Genomic DNA, 25,570 nt, shown 5'->3' on the forward strand with positions numbered 1-25,570 from the left:
AAGCTGCTTCAAAGTAATTGTCTCGTTGACTGAAAGTGGCTGGAAACGCTTTCTTCGCCGGTTTGTCCGCTTCGTTTTCCAGTCGAATGGAAAGCCGTCTCGGTGGAAAGCTGAGAATTATGAAACTGGCTATACAGTCGCGCGGCATGGGAATGTCTTCTTGACTGTTATTAAAATGGAAACCCTGTCGACAGGAATCCAGCGGATTTTCGACGTAGCTTCTTTATCTCGCCGCTTTTGAAACGTGTAATGAGCTTAAGAGGAGTCGCGAGATGGATTTTCGAAGTTGTCTTAACGAACTTGCTCTCTGGACTTGACGAATTTATCTGATTATGCCAGACATAGGATATAATTGAATCTCCGCCTTATGGAATTAAATTGCGTATTTCTATTATCTTATTTCTAGCATTCGCTTTAATTGCTTTTGCGAGCATAATCTTCAGAATGTACCGGCTATGATTATTTTAGTACGACAAGTTTTGTAAAGACAGTAATGCGTTAGATCAGTTTCGCCAAAAACGGGTGTATTTGTCGCCTGGTTAATTAACAATTCATCGAATCTTAATAAAGAAAAAGCACGAAAGGAATAAATAAGTTTACCATCGTTTATCATCTTTTAATTTCCGAAATAAAACACAACAATTTTCGTTATAAAAATTTGCCAAAATTTCTAGTTAATTGTACATATATAAAAATGTTAAAAGTGCCACAAGGATGGATAACGACAAATAAAAGATCTGTAGATGATACAACGATGATTTAACGTAAAGAAATTGGGAATATTCCAAGTCGGATTGACGGACGTTTGTTTTCTTGTCGAATCACAGATCACATGTCGTTGGGAGGTCTCGGTGACAGTTTCTACGAGTATCTATTGAAAGCGTGGATTCAGTCCGGCAAAGAAGACGTCGAAGCCCGACAAATGTACGACGAAGCGATCGCGGCTATAGATCAACACATGATCAAGACATCACAGGGCAAGCTGCTGTACGTGTCGGATTTAAAATACGACAGGCTCGAGCATAAAATGGGACATCTGGCGTGTTTCGCTGGTAAGTTTTGCAACAAATTTCTTTTATTCCTCCGTTTAAGCTAATACCTCTTTCTAAAAAAAAAAAAAAATGTATTTTTACAAAATTGGCCTGTCTGTCTCCAGGTGGTATGTTTGCATTGGGAGCGAAAACCCACGAAAACGAACTGTCTGAGAGATACATGACGATAGCCGCTGGTTTGACCAACACGTGCCACGAATCCTACGACAGAAGTTACACGAAACTCGGACCGGAAGCCTTCCATTTTATCGAGGGTAACGAAGCGAAGAGTTTAAAGAACGGCGAAAAATACTACATTCTTCGGCCAGAGGTAAGTTCTATTCATACAGATTTGAATCAACGTACTTGTTTGTCGATCAAAAGCTACATAAGTAAATAATGGAAACATCGAGGTGCGGAACATATCGATATGAATTTTCTATTGACTGGTCGAATGCTCATTAAAATGTAATAATTAAACGGTGGAAGATGTTCGTGTTCTTTGTGCATTTAATTTGAATATACTCTTCTCATCGTTTTCGTAATTTTTTAAATTTGTATATTCTTCAACCATTGATTCTTATACGATACAATTTAGAGTAACATCTTGTTTGTACACTTGGCACAACAAGCTGTGCATTGGCTCTAAGGATTTCTTGTTGTTTAATTTGCCGTTAGTGGCAAAATTTTTATAAAATAACTCTTCATTAAATGTGTTACTTTCTGCATACGCAACATGTCTAGAAAAATCAAAGAGTCGAACGATACATCCACGAATTTAAGAAACGAAATTTCTATCCTATCCTTGTCTGAAATCTGATAAACGCCACAGCTTCAAGGAATTAAAACAACAAGATCAATATCCGAACGATTTGCATTTTTATCTAAAATACAAAATCTACTTTCAAAAACGAGCATCTGTTCGATCCGTTCTGTCCGCGAGTCTATCATTAAACGAAAAAAAAAAAAAAAAAATGCGTGGACGAGTATGACTCGGTGACAAACGAAAAAACGATCAAACGAAGCAGACAGAAACGTTTCAGCATTTGTTTCCGGGTGTTTCCACCACCGGTAATGAAAGCTGAAATATTCAATCCGTTCTTTTTCGCGTGACTCGCCAGGACAAACACAGGCTGTTCGCCAAATTCCGAGGTAAAATATTTTTCTTTCAGACCTTCGAATCGTACTTCGTGATGTGGCGACTGACAAAGGATCCGAAATACCGTGAATGGGGCTGGGAAGCTGTTCAAGCGCTCGAGAAATACTGTCGCGTTCCAGGAGGCTTCACCGGACTCCACAATGTTTACTTGGTCGATCCTCCGCAGGACGACGTGCAACAGAGCTACTTCTTCGCCGAGACGCTCAAGGTACCATGATTTCTATCGCTATTCCTTTGACTTCTAGCCAAACTTCTAGCATACGTTCCAGAATTTGAGAAATATTCTTTACTCGCTGTAGCGTTTCATAATATAATTATTCTATAATTAGTCTATCTAGCCATATTTTAGTCATGAAAAACACTGAGTGAACGTTAGAATAATCTTTATTTTAAAGATAAACGACGATCGTAATAGAACGCGATAGATATCGGATCTACAGTTTATAGATCGAGTTAGGAGAAGCTGTGACGTAAAACCAAAATGAAAAGAAAATTGTGTAACGTGAAATTACATTATGTAGGATTTTATACAAGGAAGAGTATTGTACGATTAATTTATAATATTGCACGATCTGTGTATCCAATGGTGTTGATCAGAAATGGGAAAAGCAAAATTGTACAGAAGTATCTTGTTACGCGATTATTTCGAAGACATTTGTTTCTCCAATTATATAATTATATGTAATTATTGCAATAGGAAATTGCACAATTTAATAGCAATACAGATTGCTAATTAATTGAAATAATACTAACAATCGTCGTTTCTGAAACTCCATATAACACATTTATTTTCCACTTCGCAGTTTAAACCTGCTAAGAATCCCAACTAAACGTCGTTAACGTTGCTATCACCACGATATCTCACAATCTGCTCCCATTTTCCTAAACGTTAACGAACGTTTTCTTGGTCGTTACGCCGTTTACGTCGCGTTCACAAATTTTCATTTAATCTTCTGCCGAGAACCGCATGGCCGATGAAACATTTTTCGAGCGTTCGCAACGCGTTTAAAATTGCATTATCCGGGGTGTAGCGTGGCCGCGTCGTTAACTTCCGGTTAAAGGGAGTAGAACGCGAGAATTTTCACACGAGCATTGCAACCGTTGCACAAAAATTAAACGATCAGAGGCAAGAGCAAGGGACCTGTGTCTGACAATTATCGGTTAAAACGACGACTACGCTAAGAAGTTAATCGACTTGTTAACAGTTTGCTTGATTGCTACTTCAAATTTCTCGAGACTCGTTGGCTCTCGGAAAAATCTCATTAGCTGGTTGTTATTTTAAAGCGACGTGTTTTAAATACTTTATAATTGTAAATTATAACCATAGAGCGTAGGTGCATAGAAATCTGAAATTATCATTAACATTTTTACTAACTGACACTGATGTGTAAAGGCTATTTCTGGAAAACCAGTAAAGTCGTTATTAGTTTACTATGCAGTTTTCTAAAACTATGAATTGTAAATTACATTAACGAAGTCAATGATAAATTATTCTAGGCGCGTACTAGTTTTATTTTGTACGTGAAGGGAATGTTAGATGCTAGGCAGAGAAATAGGATTAATATCTGCAATAAACGATACTCCTCGATTGCGTCTCGAGAAAGAGCATCCGAGTGCTATTAAAGTCTCAATGGTTACGATCCCAATATCTCTTAATCGTTCATTAGCGTTTTACATGTACTATTAAATTAAATGAAATTACGTATAATACAAGCTTAAGAAATAATAACAGAAAAATGTACCAGCATTTATAAACATATAATAGCTAATTAATTATCAAATATTAAAATTAATAACTTGATTCTTATAATGATCGTATCAAGGAGAATGGTCAAATTAAAAATCTAAAAGCAAATTAACGCATACGCTGCTGCTAAAATATGGCAATTCCTTTCCTTTCATCCAAGATATATTTAACCACTATTATCTTACTTTGCTTATCTTTCTAAGCCTTCTTATTCGAACACGCGAGAACAAAAATTCAACAGTTGCATCTAGTTATTACTGAAAGTCTAACGGTTAACTTTTAGATAATTAGCGCGCTGCGTTACGTACAAAACGAAATAATTAGACTACAGATTTTTATACAAATTTACGTTTCTATGAACACAGGTAAATGGAAGTTAAACAGAGATTCATTTCACCCACTAAATGTTATAACGTGTACTTCACTTTGGATACTTCGTATATTTTTCCACGTTATATGCATTCTGTACCTTTTTACATTTTTCATACATACAGACTTTTCGCGAATATACCTAACATGCAAACTTTCTAAACTCGCAATTATGCATAAATGTTAAATATAAAAATCTGCAGTCCAATACTTGGTAATAGCTAATAATAAATACATGCACAAGCTAGCAGGATATAATCCTTAAGTCTACGTTCTTGTCTATTTCAGTACCTCTACCTGCTGTTCAGCGACGACGATCTCATAAATCTGAACGACTGGGTGTTCAACTCCGAGGCTCACGTGCTTCCCATCAGGGGCAACCCGCTGTACCGGGCGTCTCCCTCTTTATAATTCAAAGGAAACTCTCACACCTGGAAGAAAACGACACACCGACGACACAGCAAGACCGTTCTAACATCTCGAAACAATCGGAAGTCGTCCGCTGTGCACCAGGAAGGGAGAGCAACAACGTGAGAGATGAACAAGAAGAGGGAATAACTCGGAACTACAAGAAACGAGAAAGAGAAGAAAAAGCAACGCAAAAATTCAACAGTGTACGCGATAAGAAAATACAAGAAAAAATAGAACAGTGAACAAGTTTCTGGATTTAGAAGGTAAAAAAAGAAAGGAAAAAAAAGAAAAGGAAAAGAGAAAAGAAAGGGAGAAAGGAACAAATTAACGAACGCGTTATTACCTGTGAAAAATTATAGACAGATCGATGAACAGTGAAAAAAATAGGAAAATGGAGAGAGACTGGGGAGGCGGAACGACGACGTGGATACTCAGCTCGCAAAAGCCACGTGTCGCCGCGGTGAATACAATTAAAAATAATTATTTTAGGTAAAACGAGATATACTAGGGGACAGGGAGAGCGTGGAGAAGATGATAACGAACGTTATTTAAGCGACAAACTATACAGATGAAGAATTACACGGAGACACATACACACACACATACACACAGAGTACGTTTGTAAATAGCGAAAAAAGAAGGAATGTGTGAACAAAACTATATAATAGATCGCGCGAGAAAGAGGGAGTGAAAGAAGCGAGAGACGAGAGAATAAGGGAAACGTATGCTCGAGCGAAAGAGACAATTTGAAATAGAGAAAGAATGCGTGTATGCGTGTGAGAGAGGCAGAAACTAGAATGAAAATTTAATCGTTTGCCTGAATGTTTGACCCATTTTCTTTTTTCGCCTGCGACATGAAAATGGTCTAGGCAGCCGAACCTATTTCAAGGAAGATCCGAATACCGAACGTTCCAGTCAGATCTCTTGGTGATTATGGCGAAGCTGTTCAATCGGTGTTTCTCTTTTCCTTCTTCCTTCTGTTCGAGCTTTTTTGAAAACGTGGCACTCTAACGTCCGAGAGGTAAAAATAAAAAAAAAGAAAAAAAATCGAAAAATTATAAAATTCTCTGACAAATAACGAAAATAATTGTTTGCTAAATAATTAGTCGATGTAATTGGTTTGGGAATTCGTATTTTATGGGAAAGCATTTAGATCGAAATAGGTAATTATTTAAAAAATAAAATTTCGTATAACTACGTTAAGAACGTTTGAAAAAAAAAAGAAAGAAAAAGACACCAGTCCTCCAAGAAGATCGATCAGTGGATCTATAAGTTATTCTTGTTTTAATTAACAATTATATCGATCGCTGATCGATCTCGCCACTTTTCAGACTTCACCGACACAAGACCTTCTTCGCGGCTTTTTCTATCTTTTTCTACTTTTTGAATAAACGACACACTGCGCCTCGATCGTCTCGGTGGCAGAAAGCGCCGATGGAAATTCGTTCGATCCGATCGCGCTACGTATTTGATGCGACGATTTTATTTTAAGTTTTACCGGCTACGCGCGTGTTTTATAGAAATCAAAGTTCACGGAATTGTTAATAAATCGATATTTGTCTTTGTTTAGAAATTTTAATATATTTAATTACGAACGAAGGGTAACTCTCGTTTCTCTTTAAACAAACTGTTATCATAATTCGTAAAAACATGAAATAAAATCAAAAGACGACATTAGTATTTTTGCATTTTATACCGTGTGAATCCATTTATGCTTAGAATGAATATTTTATTGGAATACCGGAGTTTCATTGTTTGAAATAACGCAGTTATTGAAATTTGGAAATCTCCTTAGAAATACGAGTGCAGAGTTTACAGAAGCTGGAGCATAAATGGGTTACGTTTAAAAGTTCCTTACATATCCTTTTGTTTCTGCGTCGCGTTCGGCTGAATTTTAAGGCGAATCGCCAAGTGCTTCCATGTAACTGGCTGGAGAAAATTTCGAAGAAGTTTCAGCCGAAACTTTTCTATGGAATTCGTAGTTTGAATCTTTATGGGCGTAATATGGAAAAGGAATAAGCGTACGAGGAAACGTAAGGAAAGATTTTACGATTTTCGAGCGTGTTTAACGGCGATGTGAAGCACAAGAGCAAAAGCATCGGCTACTTGTGCGAATAACGAATGGTATCGATGGAAGAACAGGCTTGATTTATTTCACGTATTTTACATATTTATACGTTTGATATCTTCTTATTATTTTTACCATCGCCAAAATTCTTTACGAAAAATTTCTTAAGTGTTGCAAATTATTTCCGTAAAATACGAAAAATTCAATGAATTAGTAGATTTATCATAAAACACATTTAGAATATTGACAAAGCACTGCTAGATTATTTTAATAAATATCTAAATATTTTAACGGTATTGATCTTAAAATTTATCTTACTTTTATCATTTATCTTACATTTAAAATTTATCTTACATTTTACTTTTATCTTAATAAGGAAATATATATTCGATGTGAATTCTTTCATCGATGCAACGAATGGTTCTCAAAAATGTCAATTATCCATCAAAGAAATTAGAAAAAGAGCAATCTTCAAAATACGAAATTTAAACCATCCATTCATTTAACGAAAGAATCAATTTTCATTTCTTCGACAAGTTATATTGCCTGAAAAAATCAAAAATCATCCCCCAGTACAATCTTCATCACGATGAACATCAACTAGAGGGTTGCCCTTCGGACAACGAAATGTAATTATTATTAATATTATGCAAAGATGAGAAATTGGCTGGCAAAAGATTCGATCTTACTTTCTTCTTGATAAACCAGCAGGATTCTATTCTTCTATTGTTTTCAAAAAAATCTTCGATGTAAAATTCAAACATGAAAGACGCACATTAGCAACGATTCTTTCATATTTGTCCAAACTTGAGAGATTTTTTAACGATAGAAAATCGTGATCGAATTGCCAATTATCACGATATAGGATACGATCACCGTCTTTCGCTCTTGCGCCCTTTGCATGGCCATCTTCTCAACTTTGCTCAATAGAAAAATTCAAAACCACTGGACTGGAGATGTTTACACAGATTCGTATTTTTATGAACGCAATGAAACGAAAGACAATATTTGATTCACCCACTTAATATTATCTTTAATCGAGAATCGAAAGCTTCTGCGTTGCTACTGTACATTAAACGCCATTGAGAAACAAATGTGGCACTCGTTCTTCGAATCGCAGTATTAAAATACAAATTCGAGCTATGTCTCGGATATTTTTTATATTTTTCCGCATTGCGTGCATTTTCGCACCATTAAATTTTCCCGAAGCACGTAAACATCCGCAGTCTAGCGATCACCGTTGCATCGATTCTCGCGTTCGACAGCATCATCCATCGAATGTTCGTCTCGTGGAAGGCTTTCAGCCATCGAGCTGCCGGAATCAACGTGCAGCCCCTGATCAGTAGTTTCCGGTGCAAGCGTAACCTCACGAGACTCATATTTTTTCCTTGTGTGTGTTGAACAAATCAAAAATCGCGAGCCAAATTCCTACGTCGTATCCATCATTGACCCTATGCAGAGAAGACTGGATCATTGTCGACGCGATTGTCGAATATTTTATTCTATTGAAACATCGATAAATGTAGCTTCTCCACTCGTCTATGACAATCGAATTTACTTAAAAAGTAAAACCGTAAAACCTTAAAAAATTTAGAACAATACTGTCGCTTTTAGTCAAAATATCCCACGTAGCATTTTTTCATTTTTCAAGATACGCTGAAGCATTTGATATTTTTACCTGTGTTTCTTGCCTTGCGAGTAAAGTTACATTATGCAGGCTGTAGCGATACGATGACTAAAAATTTCAAATTGATCGAAGAGAATGATATAGTTGGAGCTTTTCTAGGTTTTAAATAGCAGATGGGAGATTTTGATCAAAGAGGACAGAATAATCATCGAGTCCACATCGATCGTCTCCATAAATTGCAAATTAGAAAAAATTGATATCGCTGTTGTTTTTTATTTTTATCTTAAAATTCGCTATCAACCATGTCACTTCATTGCGATAAATAAACTTACCGGAGTCTCCTATTCGATTCCTAAAAATCCAACTGCTACCGTACGCTTCTGCGTTGTACAGTAAAAAAGAAATTCAGAAAAACTAGAATTGGTCAAGCTAAGTTAACTGATAGCTTCGCGTAATCGTAATTTAGAAAGAGACAAACATGATACACGTACGTGAGACGGAATTGATTCAGCCTTCGTTGTCAGAGGGTTAAACGATCGACAGAAGGATGAGTCGCGCGCGATTTTCAACGAAAGGGGAAAAGCGTAAAAGCGACGCGCGAAATCAGTCGCGCGTGGTAGTTTAGTAAACGATGTAGCAACCGATAAACTAGCGTGTACATAGATGAAAAGATTTCAAAGGAGAAAAGTAAAAAAAGAAAGTCATATTCTATAGGAGGTACGAGGCGTAGAAACAGAGTTATATAGAGGTTACTGGATGTGTAATTGTATAGGCTTTGCAACGAACGTGCGCAAGAAGAGAGAGAGAGAGAGAGGATATGTGTGCGTGAGAGTGGAGATACGTGAGAGATATTGTAAATTCGAGTTGTCAAGACGCGTTTCGAGTTCGAGTCGGATGCGTTCCCATGTTGCGAAGCTGCGTTCTATTACGAATAACGAGCAGCGTTCTTGGAAAGATAAAGATAACTTTACGAAATGTAAAAATTAGGTTTGTTCCTTTTCGTCATTTTTGTAGATTTATAAGTTTCAAAGATTTTAATCGGCGACAATAAGAATTAAAGTATGTTGGTTATTTAAAGGTATACGAAATAGATTTCCGTAATATTTTTTTAGAAAAATCCCTTGGTTTTCGTAATTTTTGTAGGTTTCTAAATTAACCGAATACTTCGAAAGTACAAAAACCTAGACTGTCGTAGTATTTCATAAAGATTAATAGGTGGACCTTTTACAGCGAGCTTTTTAGAATGATCAAATTTTGAACAATTATTTCTCAACGATTAATTGATAACGCATAACGAAACTTTGGATTTCGAGAATTTGAGACAGATACGAATTAAGCAAACAACATTTCAAATTGCAAAACCAAAAATGGAAATCATCGATTCCTAACGAAGAAGATTTATACCATCGCTTACGAATGTTTGAAGCTCTTCTGTAACTCGATGTACGAGGATCTTCGAAATTTAAAACACTGCCTGACTCAAACCGCCGACATTATGTGAGCGATTTTCGTCCTCTTCTTTCAGGAATCACGCGAATATTCTTATACAATTTAACAAAACGATTGTCGAAAGGGAAACTATAGAACGTATTTTTATAACAAGAAAAGAAAGAGCGCAACAAAAGAGTGGGATATCAAACGATCGAATCAACAAATCTTTTTTCCCAAGTATCGACTGTCGTTTTTCGCAATTAAACGCAGCAGAAGGGACGGGAAATATCGAAGAAACACGTGTCCTTGATCGAGGACCGATCTCGAGGAATTTCCCACATCCGCTTTCCAAACAATCAGCGAGTCGATGACTAAGACGGCCAGAAAGTTACTTAATATATTATAACATAATGATACTTTACGCCTCTTGCCTTTTTCGTTCCTCGGGCTCGGATGGCCGCTCGGAAATTTACTATTTCGAGCGTTCATCCTTGGAACAGAAGCAAGACACCATAGAATGTATACACTCAACTATACGGAAGTACATGCGTATGTTTCTTGTACAAGATGGAAACGAAATGCTTAAACACGAGAATTGACAAAGAAACAAAAGAAACGAGCAGGTGTTTCGATTGCAATTTCTCGTACGTTGTGTGTTTCTAAGAGATTCATTGATCCTTGACACAGTTACGATTATCATTCGTTCATGGACGTTCATTGTTACTGACGTGTTCTGAAGCGATCTATTCAAAATAATTCGTTCGTCGATTCTTCGTTTCGTTTTGAAATGGAAGCTTCCGTGGGGAAACTTCGTTCAATTCGAATACGAAGAAAGAGATATTTTTAGAAGATGTTTGCGATTTTGACCCGAAATAGACACTTGTAATTATTTATTACGAATTTAAATGTATATAACTATTAAAGAATCGTGTTACTTTGAATATATTCGTCGTTATTATTTATGACAATGTAGGAAGGAACAACGAATACCATCGAAATTTCATTTGTCAAGGAAGAATCGTTTCGACGACGTGGTAACAACGGACAGACCGAGAAAACTTCAGTGTCTTCTAACGCGTGGAACCAGCTCACTCGGAATTGGACGAGCAAGCGATCTTCGTTTTCCTCCCTTTCCGTAGGAACAAATCGATCGAACAAAACAATTCTATTTTGCTGCTGATATTATATACTTACACGAGCAAAGAAATAAAACGACAAAGGGAAACCGTTAGGTCGTTGTCCTGTGTAAAGAAAAAAAAAAAACAAATTATTATTTATAATAGTAACGAAAAGATTGTCGCTGATCTAACAGAGCGACGACGATGGACGAGGATAGATTCGACGGTGATGAAGATAGTAATAAACGATAATTAGCCTATACATATATTTGTGAATAGATATTTAATAATTTATTGTTAACTAGAGTATTTTATTTGAAGGATTTTCATTAAACGGGGTTTCGGGTACCAATAATATCGTTTCTTACGCCAGAGAAAAAAAGGGGTTAGAAAAAAACAAGAGACAGAGCGAGAGAGAGAGAGAGAGAGATTGTATGAAAGCGATTATGGTGTGAGTAAAGAGAGTGAAGAAAAAAAATAATGAGATTAAAATGAGCGACAATTTCTACGTGCGCTTTTGTCAAAGAATCGAGAGAGAGAGAGAGAGAGGGAGGTAGAGAAGAAAAGATAGAAAACAGTTTCTTAGCTTTACTTACCTAATTTTTGTAAGCAGAGCGACAACAAACAGACGCCGGTAAGAGGAAAAATAAAATGGTGTAAAAGAAAACAAATTATATATATTATATATTTATCGTTGGTCGAAGAACGGAGAGAGGAGAACGGGTGAACGAGAGGAAAAAGAATAATAGAATAAAATGTAAAACGATGAGCGCGTCGCGCGCCAGCATTCGACGCAAACTATAATTATACTTGTAAATACAGTACACGATTTAGTGATAATACGGGGGTTTTACTTTTAACAGCTTTATGTGATTATTACTTTGTCATGATCAATGAAATAAATAAATGATGATAATACTTTAATCTATATTTCGTTAATAATTGTTCCCTTACCTTTCGACATCCTTTTAAACTTCTCGCTTCAATTTCGATTCAAATGCGAATTTACTTTCATTCTCGAAATCTCTACATTCAGATTTTTTAACAAAGTTAGATTCTTGTACGTATCTATCGAAATTCTGACGCTCTTTATTTTATCTGTAAATCCTCGTGTGTCTTTTTCTTTTTAATTCTCGTATGAAATATGTCACATTGCTCGATCTTCTTTAAAAATCAATCAATACGAAATTCCTAACTAACGTCACGAAACAGGTGCAAACGAGAAAAATTTATGCAGGCGAAATAATCGAACGTGAGACAAGGTCGGATGATTACATATTGTACATAAGCTGCATATATCAGGGAATAGCTATCGGGAATTTCGATGGTAAGTAGAATTATTGTTCAATAATGCAAATCAGGCGCAGCTGCTTCATGTGCTAATTAGGTCCATGGAGGACGGAGAATGTCCATCGACATCGAAGTAACAAATCCCTTTGATGGCCGACTGAATCCTCCTAATGGTCATGCCGCCGGCTACTGTTAATAACCAATCAGAAATGACCCGTGTACGAAACACGTTGCTCGGTTAATTGTTAGTCGATTCGAAATTCGTGTACGACATTAGGTTGCCATGAATTGGACACATTGCTAGAAGCCACGTTATATTTTCAAATATTTCGTACGCTATAAACGAAACGATGAACGTACTCGTGAATTTTATATAAATTTCATTTCTATGCTTACTAAAAATATATCAAGAGCCTTATTTTATTTCAGCATAATTATCGAAGTAATAATGAGAACGATACGTATACTAACATAGCAAATTCAATTCGATGGTGCTTAAGCGAAATACATCCATTAGCTGGAATACAAATTAATCTATTAAAGACCGACATAATACGTAGTGAAGTGATACATAGGATTTATAATAAATGCAACGTTATTGTGGAAAGCTTATAGAACATAATTTACATATGAAAAAGTTTAAGAAAATTGTTTAACACGACGCTATAAGTAGCTCAGTTTCTTCAACAACTTCGCAAGATGACGACGAGGAAAGAAGAAATAGCTAAACAAATCTTTACAACTCTCTTCTACAACCACTATGTTAAAAAGTAGGATGGATAAAATATTTAACATATCTATGCACTGTAAATTTCATTTTACTTACTATTGATCGTATCGACTATCGTATCTCATTGATTAAATTGATTTTATATTGCTTGTTAATTTTAAAGAAATCGAAATACGTAGGAAATGTACGAGACGTTATCATAATCTGCAAAAGTACACAAAATATCGAAAGTTATACTATCTAGGCGTTGAAAAAGATTTCTACTCGAATAATAATTTTAAAAATATGAGTTTGCGTAAAAATTCGCAACGTATCTATAACGATAATCAATTGCAAAATTTCACCCTAAAGTAGAACGCTCTAGCAAATTACAATCTCTAAACCGTCAATAAAACAGACAAAACCTGCTTGCAAAGTCCTAAACCCGGCACATGTATCGCGTTGCAAATTCCACTATAATTGCAATCTTCCATCTCGCACCTGAACCAGCCTAACCTGAAGCAGTCTTCAAAGAAGACGAGCGTAAAAAAAGTTCAAAGGTCGTCATCGATGCAGCGTAACGGACTCGGCATTTACCCTAAAGGGTAACAAAGGGGTTCGACTTGTTCGTATTTCAGCCACTTCGCCACGCACAAGGTTTCCGTTCCCGCCTCCGCGTACAACCTCCGGTTGATCGCCTCTCCGACGAGGATACAAAAATATCGTGAATCCTCGACGACATGCGAAGACGACGAGCGGTCGCGTAGAAGGGGAAGAGTTCGTCGACGACGACACCGACGTCGGTGTCAGTGGAGTAGGCGGCAGAGGAGGAAGAGGCGGAGGCGGACGGAGGAGACGACCGGGACAGAGGATTAGAGAGTGAACCAGTCGCCCTCCTGCCTTTCGTTTCTCCATCGTTCTAACAGCGCTCCAGACATTAACTCCGACGTGTGCATAGACATGTCTCGCCCGTAGAAACGTTGAAACCTCGTGGATCTTCCTCCTCGAGCAAGTGCACCGTGTCTACTCTACGCGTCCTGGGATAACAAAGTGTCTCACAGCAAAGTTTCCTCGTGACGAGGGGGATTGGCTGTTTGAGGTTCGCGGGCAAACAATAACTCGACAGTTCCAAGTGCGTGGCGACGTTCGTTTGGGTTGGACTGTTTTTAACACACAGGAGGAATTCCGTCTTCTATAACTAAAATCTATCGCAGTGATTCGCGAAAGTTTTCGGATATTTAGCATAAAAGATTTTCATGAATATACAGCGTGTCATATACTGTACGTATATTTTAAAAGTGTTCAGTTCAGTTAAAGTAGTTCACTTTTGCGTTGGAATTGATGAACGCAAATAAAGATCAAAGGGGAATTTCGAGGAACGGAGAAATACATCGAAGCGGTCATTTAAATAATTTTGTGAAACGTTAGCGATAAATCGTATTTCCGAGCCGCTAAATCAAAGTGTCGCGCCTTTCAACTAAGAGGGCCAAAATTGTTCTCCGGTATCAGAGGGTTGGTTCGATTCTGTCAGAGCTTTAATCGCATTTGCTCGGTCGCTGGTGAACGAACGCGCCACGTGTAGCGTTTCTTTGGATTTTGCGTGTCTTCTTTCAAAAATACGTTGTTGTTAACGGACCACGGATGTCCATGCAAATTCTGACTTTTATGAAAAATAACGAATACTCCGTCTGATAATTTCTCTGACAAATACCGAGTACTTTGTATATTTCCTATATTTTTACATTTGTCTGGCTAAAAATCATTCCGGTGTATAAGTCAAGGTTTTGATAAATTTGAATTTAGTCAGGCATCCTTACAAGTATGATCTGCCTTTAGTTTCATAGTTAATTAAAATAACTTTATTCCCATCCATACTACGTTCCAATTTACGTTGCTTTTTATAAATTTTCATTACGCGTTTGAAAACATAAAACTTCTTATAATATCAAACATGGAACGCTATGTCATGAAAAGTAGCAACTGACTTGCATCACAATTACGCGCGTTCTCTACACGTTTACCTCGTCAAATTTTCCACGTGAGCGCATTAAGATCCGTAGTCTGTTAATCAGTGCAATCGAGATAAGAATCGAAACTTCGAACTAGCGTTCTCGATCGAAGAAGATCGTCGCATAGTTTCAAGAAACGCGTCGTTCGAACAAGACAGACTCGGAAGGTGTCGAATGCTTTCGAAGGAATTTCTGTGAATGGTTGCTTCGGTACCGGAAGAGGAAGGGAAACCGTGCTGATTGGCCGGCAGACTGTCAGCGATTTGAATCCCGCAACCGGAACGTCGCATTCCTCTGCTCGCGTTTTTCTTTTTTCTCCAGTTTCCCCCTTCCTCAACGTGGTCGGTGCTATTATTGCTGTGCTGCCTAAATATAGGTGAGAGCGTACGCTTGACGCAAATCGAAAACAGAACTTGTAAACGTACGTTCGTCTTTTTATTTCGCCTCGGACGCGAGTCGCCGCCAGGCTTTTATCCTCCTGCCCCAGTGTTTCGAAAACGATCGACGCGATGAAGGCGCCGATACATTGGATACTGGTCTTGTTCTGCGCTCTCGGTGAGTAACACGCTCCCCTTTTCTATCGATTATTGTGACAAATAAAAATACGATACTTGAACACATTATTCGCGCTTTTTTGTTCCATGACATTAGCTGAGAAGTATTTTATTAGATTTTTTCGTGAATATAATTATACGAAGGTGTTCATAAATCGATCCATTACGTTTCTCGTAAATTTCTCTATTTAATCGTTAGTCAGATTAGGTGGAAAATTTTATCTGGCTTCTTTCAATATGAAATGGCACAAAGGTGGTAATTTATTTAGAAAGGAAGTTCATTAATTGTACGATGATTTGTCAATTAATAACGTTAGTGAATTGACAATCATTAGATTAGGTATCGTTAGGTAAGTTATGGATTATTATGAACTTCTTGTTTAAAAGTTTCTTTACTATTCATTTGATGAAGTTGATTAACGACTTCTAAATGGTTCGTTTAGAAATTGGTGGCAAGGCAAAGTTCAATGAGACATAGCTCTAATTCGCCGATTTAAAATAAAACTGTAATAGAAGAACGTCGTCTAGAGCTGCTTTTACAAAGGCAGCGTCTAGAAAAACAGTCGATATTTATTGTTAGCTGCAATTGTACGCTTGCGTTGATAGTTTATTATCGAAGCGAAGGCTACAAGTGCTTCCAGTATACCCTTGGAATAGATGACTTCATATGATTAATCGAAGAAATACGGTGGAATGTTGAAACAAATGTAATGGGGCCTCGATGAAGATGCAAATTATTTAATAACAATTTGATCACAATTACGCATTCTGGTTATTTTTATTGCTTTCTCGATGCATATGATAGTATCAATAAAGCGCTTCAGGAAAATACTTTAACGTGCAAGTGAAAGGAAAAAGCATTTATAATAATAACAATGTTTTCATATTTTCCGTGAATTTAAGATATTTTTCAAGAATAGAAAGATACAATTAACTCAAAAATTACTAAAAGAACGAAGCAGGATTAACGACAAAAATATATCGAAAATTAAAAATGTAGAATAAAAATGGAACGTATAATAAAATAAAATATAACAAAATAAAAAGACGTAGGAAGCAATTTCTTATTTTAGTCTCATTTCTGAACAATGTAAAAAGAAAAACAAAGGTCAATTACGTAAAAATCTTTGCCATTCCGCGACAGTAACATCACGTTCTCTATTACAACTTTAATAGAACCAAGGAAATGTATGAAATACCTCGCATAAATAAGCGACAATCTACTTAACACACAAACTTAGGAAAACGATAAATTTCAATTGCTCCCGGAAAGCTAGTTTCTCGAGACCAATAATAATAGCATAGCAGCGCCATGAACATGACAGAAACTATACAATGGAACATCTAATTAGAAATACAATGGAAACACTTCCAAGGACGAACAGAATCGTAGAATATTTTATATTCTTTCTACGGAGCGGGAGGAGCTACGAAGAAAGAAAAAAAGAAAAAGAAAAAGGTCGAGAAGTGCTTTCAGCCGTCTAAATGTAACGAATGCTAAAGAAAATTTCTCGCAATATTTGCGTATTAGCAAAGTCTACAAATGTTGACCGTGTTGACAAACTTTCGGATGAAAGGGTCTGCATTCATCGATAAACTGCAACCACGAACTTTCTGATTAATTAAAGACACGTGGTTCGTACGTAAAATCAGGTTAAGATGCGTTCACATCATATTCCTCAGAATTTTTCTTTCGCGAAAGGAATTAAGAAAACGAGTCTTTTTTAAGATGTTGTATCTCTTAAGAATTTCTTAATGAACGCGTGTAATCTTTTGATTGCGCAGCAAGAAAATCATGCTGTCGACTTATTCGCTAATAAGACGAATTAACAAAATTCCATTGTAAGAACTGATAACGATGTTGGTAGAGAAATATCTGAATAGTTGCAGGTAAAGTCTTATGCTATTTTCTATCGAATTCTTAGGAATTTTATTATTTTGTTAGTACGTTTTATGTTAGTATATTGGTTATAATACGTAGATAAATATACGTATATGTAAAAATTAAATCAGAAAGCTTGAATTAAAGATTAAAAGGTTTTCGCTTGAAAGATACATCTTCCAATTTCAATCTTTTAAGGGTAACTCATTTGGACGAAAACAGCGTGTGAATTATAAATGTTATCTTTTTGCATCAACAAGAGAAATTTCTATCGAACGATCTACCTAAATAACAACGATAATTTACTTTACGAGTTACAGAGAAAAATACATACAAATCCGTAGAAACAACGATAATCGTACTACGTTGTTTCAATATTCTACGTTAATCTATTTCGCACAAATACCATGGATGTAGCAGATTTAATTAAACGCTACATCAATATTTTACTTTTAATAGGATAGCAACTGAATTATCTGTGTTTCTAATGTAAATTTCGTCGACTAGTGGAAAGAGCAAACAAAACGAAGGCTGATACGCGCTGGTCAAACCACGTGCATGTTATCATGCTATATCGTCGTCTATGATAAATGTCAGCAAACTATAGCCTAAGATCCATCGATTGGACAAATGTAATTCTCTTTGTCAAATATTGACGTTGAATCGGATAGGATGTAACGTAAGACCCGAGTAGAGCAAACGATATTGCGATTTCTGGACGCCAGACGACGGAAAACGGATGTTACACGTGTGAAAATAAACGCGTTTTGCAACCTTGATGGATTACACACGCGTTTGATTATGGTATACGCGATTTTTCTTACTTTCAGAAACTTCTGGGTCAAGTTAAAGATAGATAGATCGTGGAAGGGGATAAATCAGGGAAAATTAGTACGTCTGCATAAAATTGCGGCTCGTTGTTTCTTACGCATTAGAGTGCGTTTTAAACGAAACAATTTGGTACGTGATATACCAAAAAATTGTAAATCAGCAGCCATCAGAATTCATATTTTTGTATGAAGTTACATTTTTAAGTGATTTTTCGTTCTTCCCATATTTCTGCTTGAGTCTCGCTTTGCTGAAAAGCATTAACGTAACGTATGGAAATAAAACCTATTGGATGGTATTCTAGAATTATTTTGCAAGAGTATTCAAGAACTTTGGCGGATTTTTTAAAACGCGAAAAGCTGAGGAAAAAAGGTACTGCGTGAATTTGAACGACCAAGCGTGCAGACGACGTCGGTAAAAATAAGGCTGCAAACGGGTGGCTGAAAAAAATGATTTTAATCGTGCGAAACAGATTAGAGAGAGAAAGAAAATAGGACGATTTTTCCAACCTGATGGTAAAAGAAGAACGCGTACCCATATATCTGCATAAATAGACTCGAAAAAATGTAGTAACGCCGGTTAAACGATTCGCGGCTGCGATTGCCACAAGTGGCGTGAAGTTCAACCAAAAAAAAAAAAAAGAAAAGGACAGAAAATAAAAAAGAAAAAGGAGGTGTATACGAAACAAAAAGATGAGAGAAAAAAATATAAGCGGAATTGGTCGCCGCGTTGGAACAGTTCCACGTGCATAAAAAAGATAAAAATCCGATCCCGGAAGGACTCTCGATGCAGTTTTGCTACTCGTTTGCCGCGAGACTCTCGATGAATTTACATCGACGAGTTTTTTCGTGGCTTGTTAAATCACAGCTTTACGATCGACGGAAGCGATAGTACCGATCCTCTCGGTTGCTGGTCAGGCATAAAAGCAAAAACATAGAGGGGAAAAAGAATAAAAATACCGGAAAAGGATAAAGGGAGGTGGTGGATAAACCGATCACCGGATGGACGGTTTGTTCGCGCGAAAATCGAGTTTTACGAGAGCCTGGCCAACGCTAATCCGCCTGTTCGCTATTTTCCCGACGAAAAAAACGGGCTTTCGTCGCGACTTCTGTTAACGCTGTCTGCTATCAACGAGGATTTATTAAACTGACTAAACAAGAAAGTTGTTCCGGCTTCTCGACGCTCGAGAATCTTTTTACACGCGTCTTTATGTGCTCGCATAAAAGCGAATGATGCCCGCGTATGTGTGGGATTGTGTAAATAAATTGGTAAGAATCATTGTGTTCTTAGAACTGGAATTTTTAAGGCTTCCTTTAAATCGTTTAACTGGAAGATTCGATTACAAGTAAGAAACGACGGAAATCTCTTTAATTTATTAGATACTCGCGATTAAAGTAAACGATTTGTAATAAAACCATTTCGTGGATGGTAATCACTTTGCCTCACTCAAGAGTCTCTCTTAACTGACAGACAATTCAATCAACAGATTAGAACTACAACTATCGACTAGCGAATATATTGTATATGTATAATTATGATAAAAGTGTTGCTAATTTTCCACAATTATTCGTATACTTTAATCATTTGAAAAGAACAAAATTTGTGGCGTGTCGTTTTTTGATGAGCTTGATATATCTAGCGTTAAAATAACAGGCAGCGCGTAATAATTATTCTCTGGTGCACATCGTGGCGGAAAAATCCGGGTATATTCCAGGTTCTATCGGACTCACCAGATCGGATCATCTTTCATTGCGAAATTGCACCGTTTGTCGCTTCTGCAAATGTCCCGTGCAAATCGTTACGAAGCTGGTCCCTCGTCATCTGTCATACTTAGCGTACCCACACGCGCGTCGTTTTTTATTAACGAGAAAAACGCGACAAGTGTTTAACTACAGACGTGACACACGTGAGCGAGGTGTTAAATGGTTTTCATCCATCGTTTCAACTTTGTTGCACGTGCAGATACCAACGAATGTATAGCACGGTTACGTGTGGATTGCTGCAAACATTATTAAGCTTACTTTAACGCGTAAAAATTTTATTTCGAACACTGGACACTCGTGCGAATAAAAGACTCAACGTACTAATGGAAATGTCTCTCGCATAATTCATCGTCATACAACGTTGCAACTCTGATACATCGAAAGATCAAAAGTTTGTCTATAGATTGGATATAGCCGGAGGTTATTAGCCAGTTAAGTTCAATGTTACATCCTGTCTGAGTGCGATAGAAGGTCCCAGTACTCCCCAGTTGACTTATGACGTTGCTCAGATAATCTGTTATGATCGCGTCATTTAATTCCGTCGATGTTGTTGTTTTATCGCTTCCGGGTTTGTCGGACAAGCGATCAGACTGATGCAACAGATGTCCGTTGTCTTTTCACCTGTCTAATTTTAACGATTCATCGACGTCATTTCCAATTAGAGAATGTCAAGTATGCACATCTGTAGCAACTTGATTTTACGAGTTAAGTAAATGTACGGATTCTCTGCAAGCTCTTCGCTATCTTTAATTAAATGTAACACGTAAGTTAATTAAATCGTAGTTTGTTAGTTGAAAGGTAATATCAGAGAACAGAGTTGCAGCTGGCAATAAGATATTTAAGTTGCTTCGTAAAATTTCGATATTTATTCCGTTTTTAACAGACTTTTAGTTACTCAATCAAATACCAATTTTCGTGAGGAAGAGTTGGCCATGTGTAAACGCGAAGTTTGACATTAAGTTGCCGCTCTGTGTCCGAGTTCAGAGATGAACGTGTCAAGGAATTGAAAATTGTTATTTAAACGAAGTTCGCGTTCCATTTAACGATCGACCTGCAGCATGAATCACGTGGCTTTTGTTCGGTCCAACATTTATTCTGCTTTATTATAGTAACCGTCGATCACTGCAACCATGACGGTTCGTTCTGGCAAAGTATTTTTACCACAAATAATCTTGTGATCTAAGATAAATCATTAAACGATGGAATTACGAAATTTAGGAAAAGCGGAGCGAATCGGTTCGACCTCTGAAAGGTTCGCATGACGATGAAAAAATTCTTGGATTCTTCCGCGGGTTAATAATTTATGGGAGATTCGACAATCTGCGGAGTTACGTCGCCTCTAATTTAAGAACCAAGTCAGCCGTGAGAAAGAATCTCGCGAGGGTTGATTTTGCAAAAATCTGGGGAACGCCATTAAGCTGTTGATTTATATTTGCGCGCATCGTCACGCGTGTTTTCGAGAATCCTTAAAAACCAGTTGCTCGGATATATCACCGAACAGATGCACTGGGGATGATTCACGAAATGTACGACTAAACTCGACAACCCCTTTTTACTATTCACTTTGCATCTTCGTGTATTAACATAATTCTTTGGAGATTCTTTGGTGGTTGAAGGGAGAAAATAGCAGTGCACGTTTTATTCGAATTTAAGCCACTCTTCGTCGTGTATCTAAGAACGACATAAAAGATGACTCATAATGGAAACTTCGAACTTACAAACTTGAAAAAGGACTATCACTCAATTCGACGACTCGACTTTTTCGATCAACGGTATTCAGAGGAAAATTGGCCAATTTTCTTTCTACTTCGTAACGAATAGATTGCTGAAAAATATTTGACGTTCTATTATTCTTCAAGAAACGGAAAATCGAGATTCTTTGAAATTCAATCTCGCAACTTATTCATTGAACAGTACGCTCATCTTAAAATTTGATATTCATGTTGGAATATTTCCAATCGACGCAAAATATAGAAGAACAGTCACTTTGTTGAAGAAACGCTACAAAATACTAGATGTTCGTTGAATGAAATTATCATTTGTAAAAAGATGTATCTACGTAAATACATGATCTTACTATTAGTTTACATAGTTGAGTTGCACGATGAATGTCGTTTCCGAAGTGGAAAGTATCGATAGGTGTAAGTATTTTAAACTGGAAGTTTCTCATCAAAATAGACACCGATACATTGCTTTCGCCATCGTATAAGTTTGTTGATTCCAATTTCGTAAAAGCAGTTAGAGGCAGTTCGATCAAGTCTACGTCCGTAAAAGAAAATCGTCGAAAACTCCCGTCTCTGCATATTGCGCTCCGAAAGAGATAAAACGTAGATACTTGCAGAATATTTACCAAACCAAACAAGATAACGATCTCGACTCTTCTGAACAACCTAATACAAAAACCAAAACAACCATCCGATGTTTTATTGTTTTAACGTCAAACTTATAACATTTTAGAATTTTAATTTCTTCAAACGCAGAAATTTTATCGTAAAAAAAAGATATAACAAAGTAAATTTGACTTGTTTATAAACGACCAATTATATGACATAAAACGATTACAAGAATTTAGAAAATTAATTTGGATGTTTAATTATTAGGCGGAATTTGAATTTTTTCAATAACTCGCCGATACGTAATAAATAATTATATATATATATATGTCGGAGAAGGATTTGAAGTATGGGCGTCTGATGAACCTTCACTCGAATTGACCATCGTGGTTATATATTCTAGCTGATCGTTATTGGTACCGAGGTGATGATTACATGAGGTTACGGGTAATGACGGCAATCGGACAAACGAGAGGTCGATGACAATGAATTTAGGTTCGATACGAATCCACGGCCACGGGAAGACGAATCCGATATGATACACGATCCTGCTGTGACTCTACGTACTAATCGTAATGACTTTCTCAATAAGTAACTCCATAACTTTCTCGATACCTCACTCACCCCCAGTACAAATGGAACTGCCCTTATATAGTCTTCTCCCCACCTCTCGAGTCAATCTTTGTCTTTAAGGAGAGCTGCATAATTATTCCATACCTCTGTTGTTACATGTCCGTCCCGTGACCGCGGCTACGTTCGGCGACTCATTATGTCACCTCGAGCCCAAGCCCGTCGTCATAAACCTTGAGTATACATAATCGGACTAGCGTCTTACAACTATTTCCTATTTTTATTGCTTAAGGGTAGCTACAATAAAAGTCCGGGCTAAGGTATTGAAGGTTTTCCTAATCACTCCAAAAGAAAGGCCCCGATGTCTTTTCATCTCCCACATATACATAAATAAAAATGTACGTACTTAATAAATAATAAGAAAGCAGGGACACTTTTTCCCCTACTAAAGCTGCAAAGAGTTAAATGTGAAGAAACGACATTTATTATGCTAGTAAGCAATAATCAACGAAAGTACCAGTTTCTTCAGAGAAAGGACTCCAATTCGGAATCTACTGCGCACATTAATGAATTGGAAACGTACGAGCCTACGAACTGGAGATCATTTATCAGATTCACGTCCATTTCACCTCGCGCGGCTTCCGATAAGATAAGCTCCCAAAATGAGATGAAATAATTCACCTGGTTTCATGTAGGAGCCTCTTAATACCCGGCGCTATGCGTCATGCGAACAGAGAATTTGTGCCCCATTACCTGTTAAGTCCATTTTATAAAGCTGCCGGCTAAATCTTTCATCGTCTGATTTATCATCGCGTCGCTGTGCAACCGGCCTAAAATTTATATCTCACGATGTACGAAAATGTTCACACGATTCGCTTGTAAACGTGTAAGTTAATGCGAGTAGACTTAGGTAAGCCCGAGATTTAAATGACTAAGCAAATTTCTAAATATACAACGGAATTCTTTCGCTCGTGAAACACCAAAAATGTCGCGTAGACTAGTCTTCGTGATAGAATGAAGTGATTTATGAGATATCCACGTGCGTGGGTAAACGGCACGAGATGAAAAAAGACGCAACACTATGTTAGGTTGGGTCAGGCTTTCGTAGAACAAAGATTTCAGAAGATAAATTTGAAAGGAATATTCGGAAACGGAGTTTGCAGATGTATGAAATCATAGCGATAGTGTTTTTTTGTAAGATGAAAGAATAATTTAATGTTTTATGTGTAGAACGAAGGTAAAAGTTTCTATTGTTCTTGAGGTTGCTACCTTAAAATATTTAGTATGAAGAAATAATGTAATTACATGTAGAATGAGATTATTGTCTTAAAGTTTTAATTATACTTGTTGTATGATCATTCATAGGAATTTTCCAATTTATCAATCCGATTAAAATTCTATTTAAATTCACCTAACAAGATAATAAATCTACAAAATACCAAATCGCGTGTATATTTAATACTGCTTATTAAACTTTCCATTCGTAGGATTATCAACACTTACTTTAAATTGTAACAGCGAGTCTTCCATATTTGATACGCTTCCCACGAAATTAAAAAGCCTGAGAAAATTCGCGTAACATCTTCGAACGTTCTAAATTAAAATTATCGTAAAATTTCAGTCGAATAATTTGTTTAAACACGTTGTAAAATAAACTGAAGAAAATAAAACACACCAAGCGTAATGTTACGCTATATGAAGTTCAACTATACAATTTCGATTATGATTATAACTCGTGATCATCGGTATAAACTTTCACCGAAGAACACGAACGATGAACCAGAGTATAATTCAATTATTCATTCTTTCAAAATTCTCTAATTCATCTGCGTGTAATAAAAAATGACGAGTCTGTCCAGAAATACGTACATCGAACTACACGTGGATCCAAATATTCGCGAAAATATTCTCATTCGAGATATCACCCGCGAACCTTGAATAACACGATGTATAACCCAATAAATCTGTTGGAAATTGCCCCGTGAAATTCGGAACGCGTCAGATAATGCGGCCAAACGGCGGAAAACGAAGCGTAGATGCAAATACGAGTAATGTAGAGATACGGTGGATGAACGGCACGTAACATTCATTATGCCGAAACCGAAACGTTGAATTCAGATTCGATTGGCCGGTGAACGTACCCAAGATATGTAGTTGGTCAGGTTGTACTATAAATAACGGAAGTTTGCGAGCACGCTTCAAAGTTATTCCTATGGCGCCTTGGGTCAGACATGCACTTGACTCAACGTTCCTTTTCGTGACATAACACCCGCCATGTGTTCTACAAATGTAACCTCTGACCATAACGATCCACCACTATTTTTACGAAGATTTCGTCTCATCGTTTTCGAAGGAAACTTAGTAAGCAGTCCGTTTAAGAGAAAGAACGAGATAAACTTCCGCGAAGTGGATGAATAAATTTGGAACTCGAATAAGAGATCCAAAGCCACGTGTCTCCTAGTATTTTCTATTAAAACTGAAATTCGTCGGATTTATTCTTAGAGAAATCATTTCTTCGTACCGTAATATCTAATTCTTTGAGGAACGTGCAAAGAAGTTAAAAATACACATCGAATTCGGGTAGTTCGACTTATGAAATCGGAAATTTAAAAATTTCAAATTTTCAAGCGCTCCAACTTTAAATTTCAAATTTCAAATTTATTTAAAAACT

General features: G+C 36.9%; 2 protein-coding genes across 6 annotated transcripts in view; both read left to right on the forward strand.

The window, feature by feature from the left end:
* The window catches only part of LOC122566840 (mannosyl-oligosaccharide 1,2-alpha-mannosidase IA), a 677,223-nt gene extending 665,334 nt beyond the window's left edge, over positions 1 to 11,889 (forward strand). For all 3 annotated transcript variants that reach the window (XM_043724671.1, XM_043724674.1, XM_043724675.1), the window contains 4 exons: positions 828 to 1,052; positions 1,157 to 1,362; positions 2,204 to 2,398; positions 4,595 to 11,889. In XM_043724671.1, the coding sequence (XP_043580606.1) occupies positions 828 to 1,052; positions 1,157 to 1,362; positions 2,204 to 2,398; positions 4,595 to 4,717 (749 nt within the window). In that variant the 3' untranslated portion in view covers positions 4,718 to 11,889. The remainder of the gene's footprint in view (positions 1 to 827; positions 1,053 to 1,156; positions 1,363 to 2,203; positions 2,399 to 4,594) is intronic.
* Positions 11,890 to 13,803: 1,914 nt separating this feature from the next.
* LOC122566511 (xaa-Pro aminopeptidase 1-like) overlaps positions 13,804 to 25,570 on the forward strand; it is a 46,178-nt gene continuing 34,411 nt past the window's right edge. The window contains exons 1-2 of one of the 3 annotated variants that reach the window (XM_043723886.1): positions 13,804 to 14,241; positions 15,033 to 15,524. In XM_043723886.1, the coding sequence (XP_043579821.1) occupies positions 15,479 to 15,524 (46 nt within the window). In that variant the 5' untranslated portion in view covers positions 13,804 to 14,241; positions 15,033 to 15,478. Of the gene's footprint in view, positions 15,525 to 25,570 lie in introns of all 3 variants that reach the window. The other 2 variants (XM_043723888.1, XM_043723887.1) reach the window with 2 other exon arrangements.

This window comes from Bombus pyrosoma, linkage group LG4 (assembly GCF_014825855.1).
Source record: "Bombus pyrosoma isolate SC7728 linkage group LG4, ASM1482585v1, whole genome shotgun sequence".
Lineage (NCBI taxonomy): Eukaryota > Metazoa > Arthropoda > Insecta > Hymenoptera > Apidae > Bombus > Bombus pyrosoma.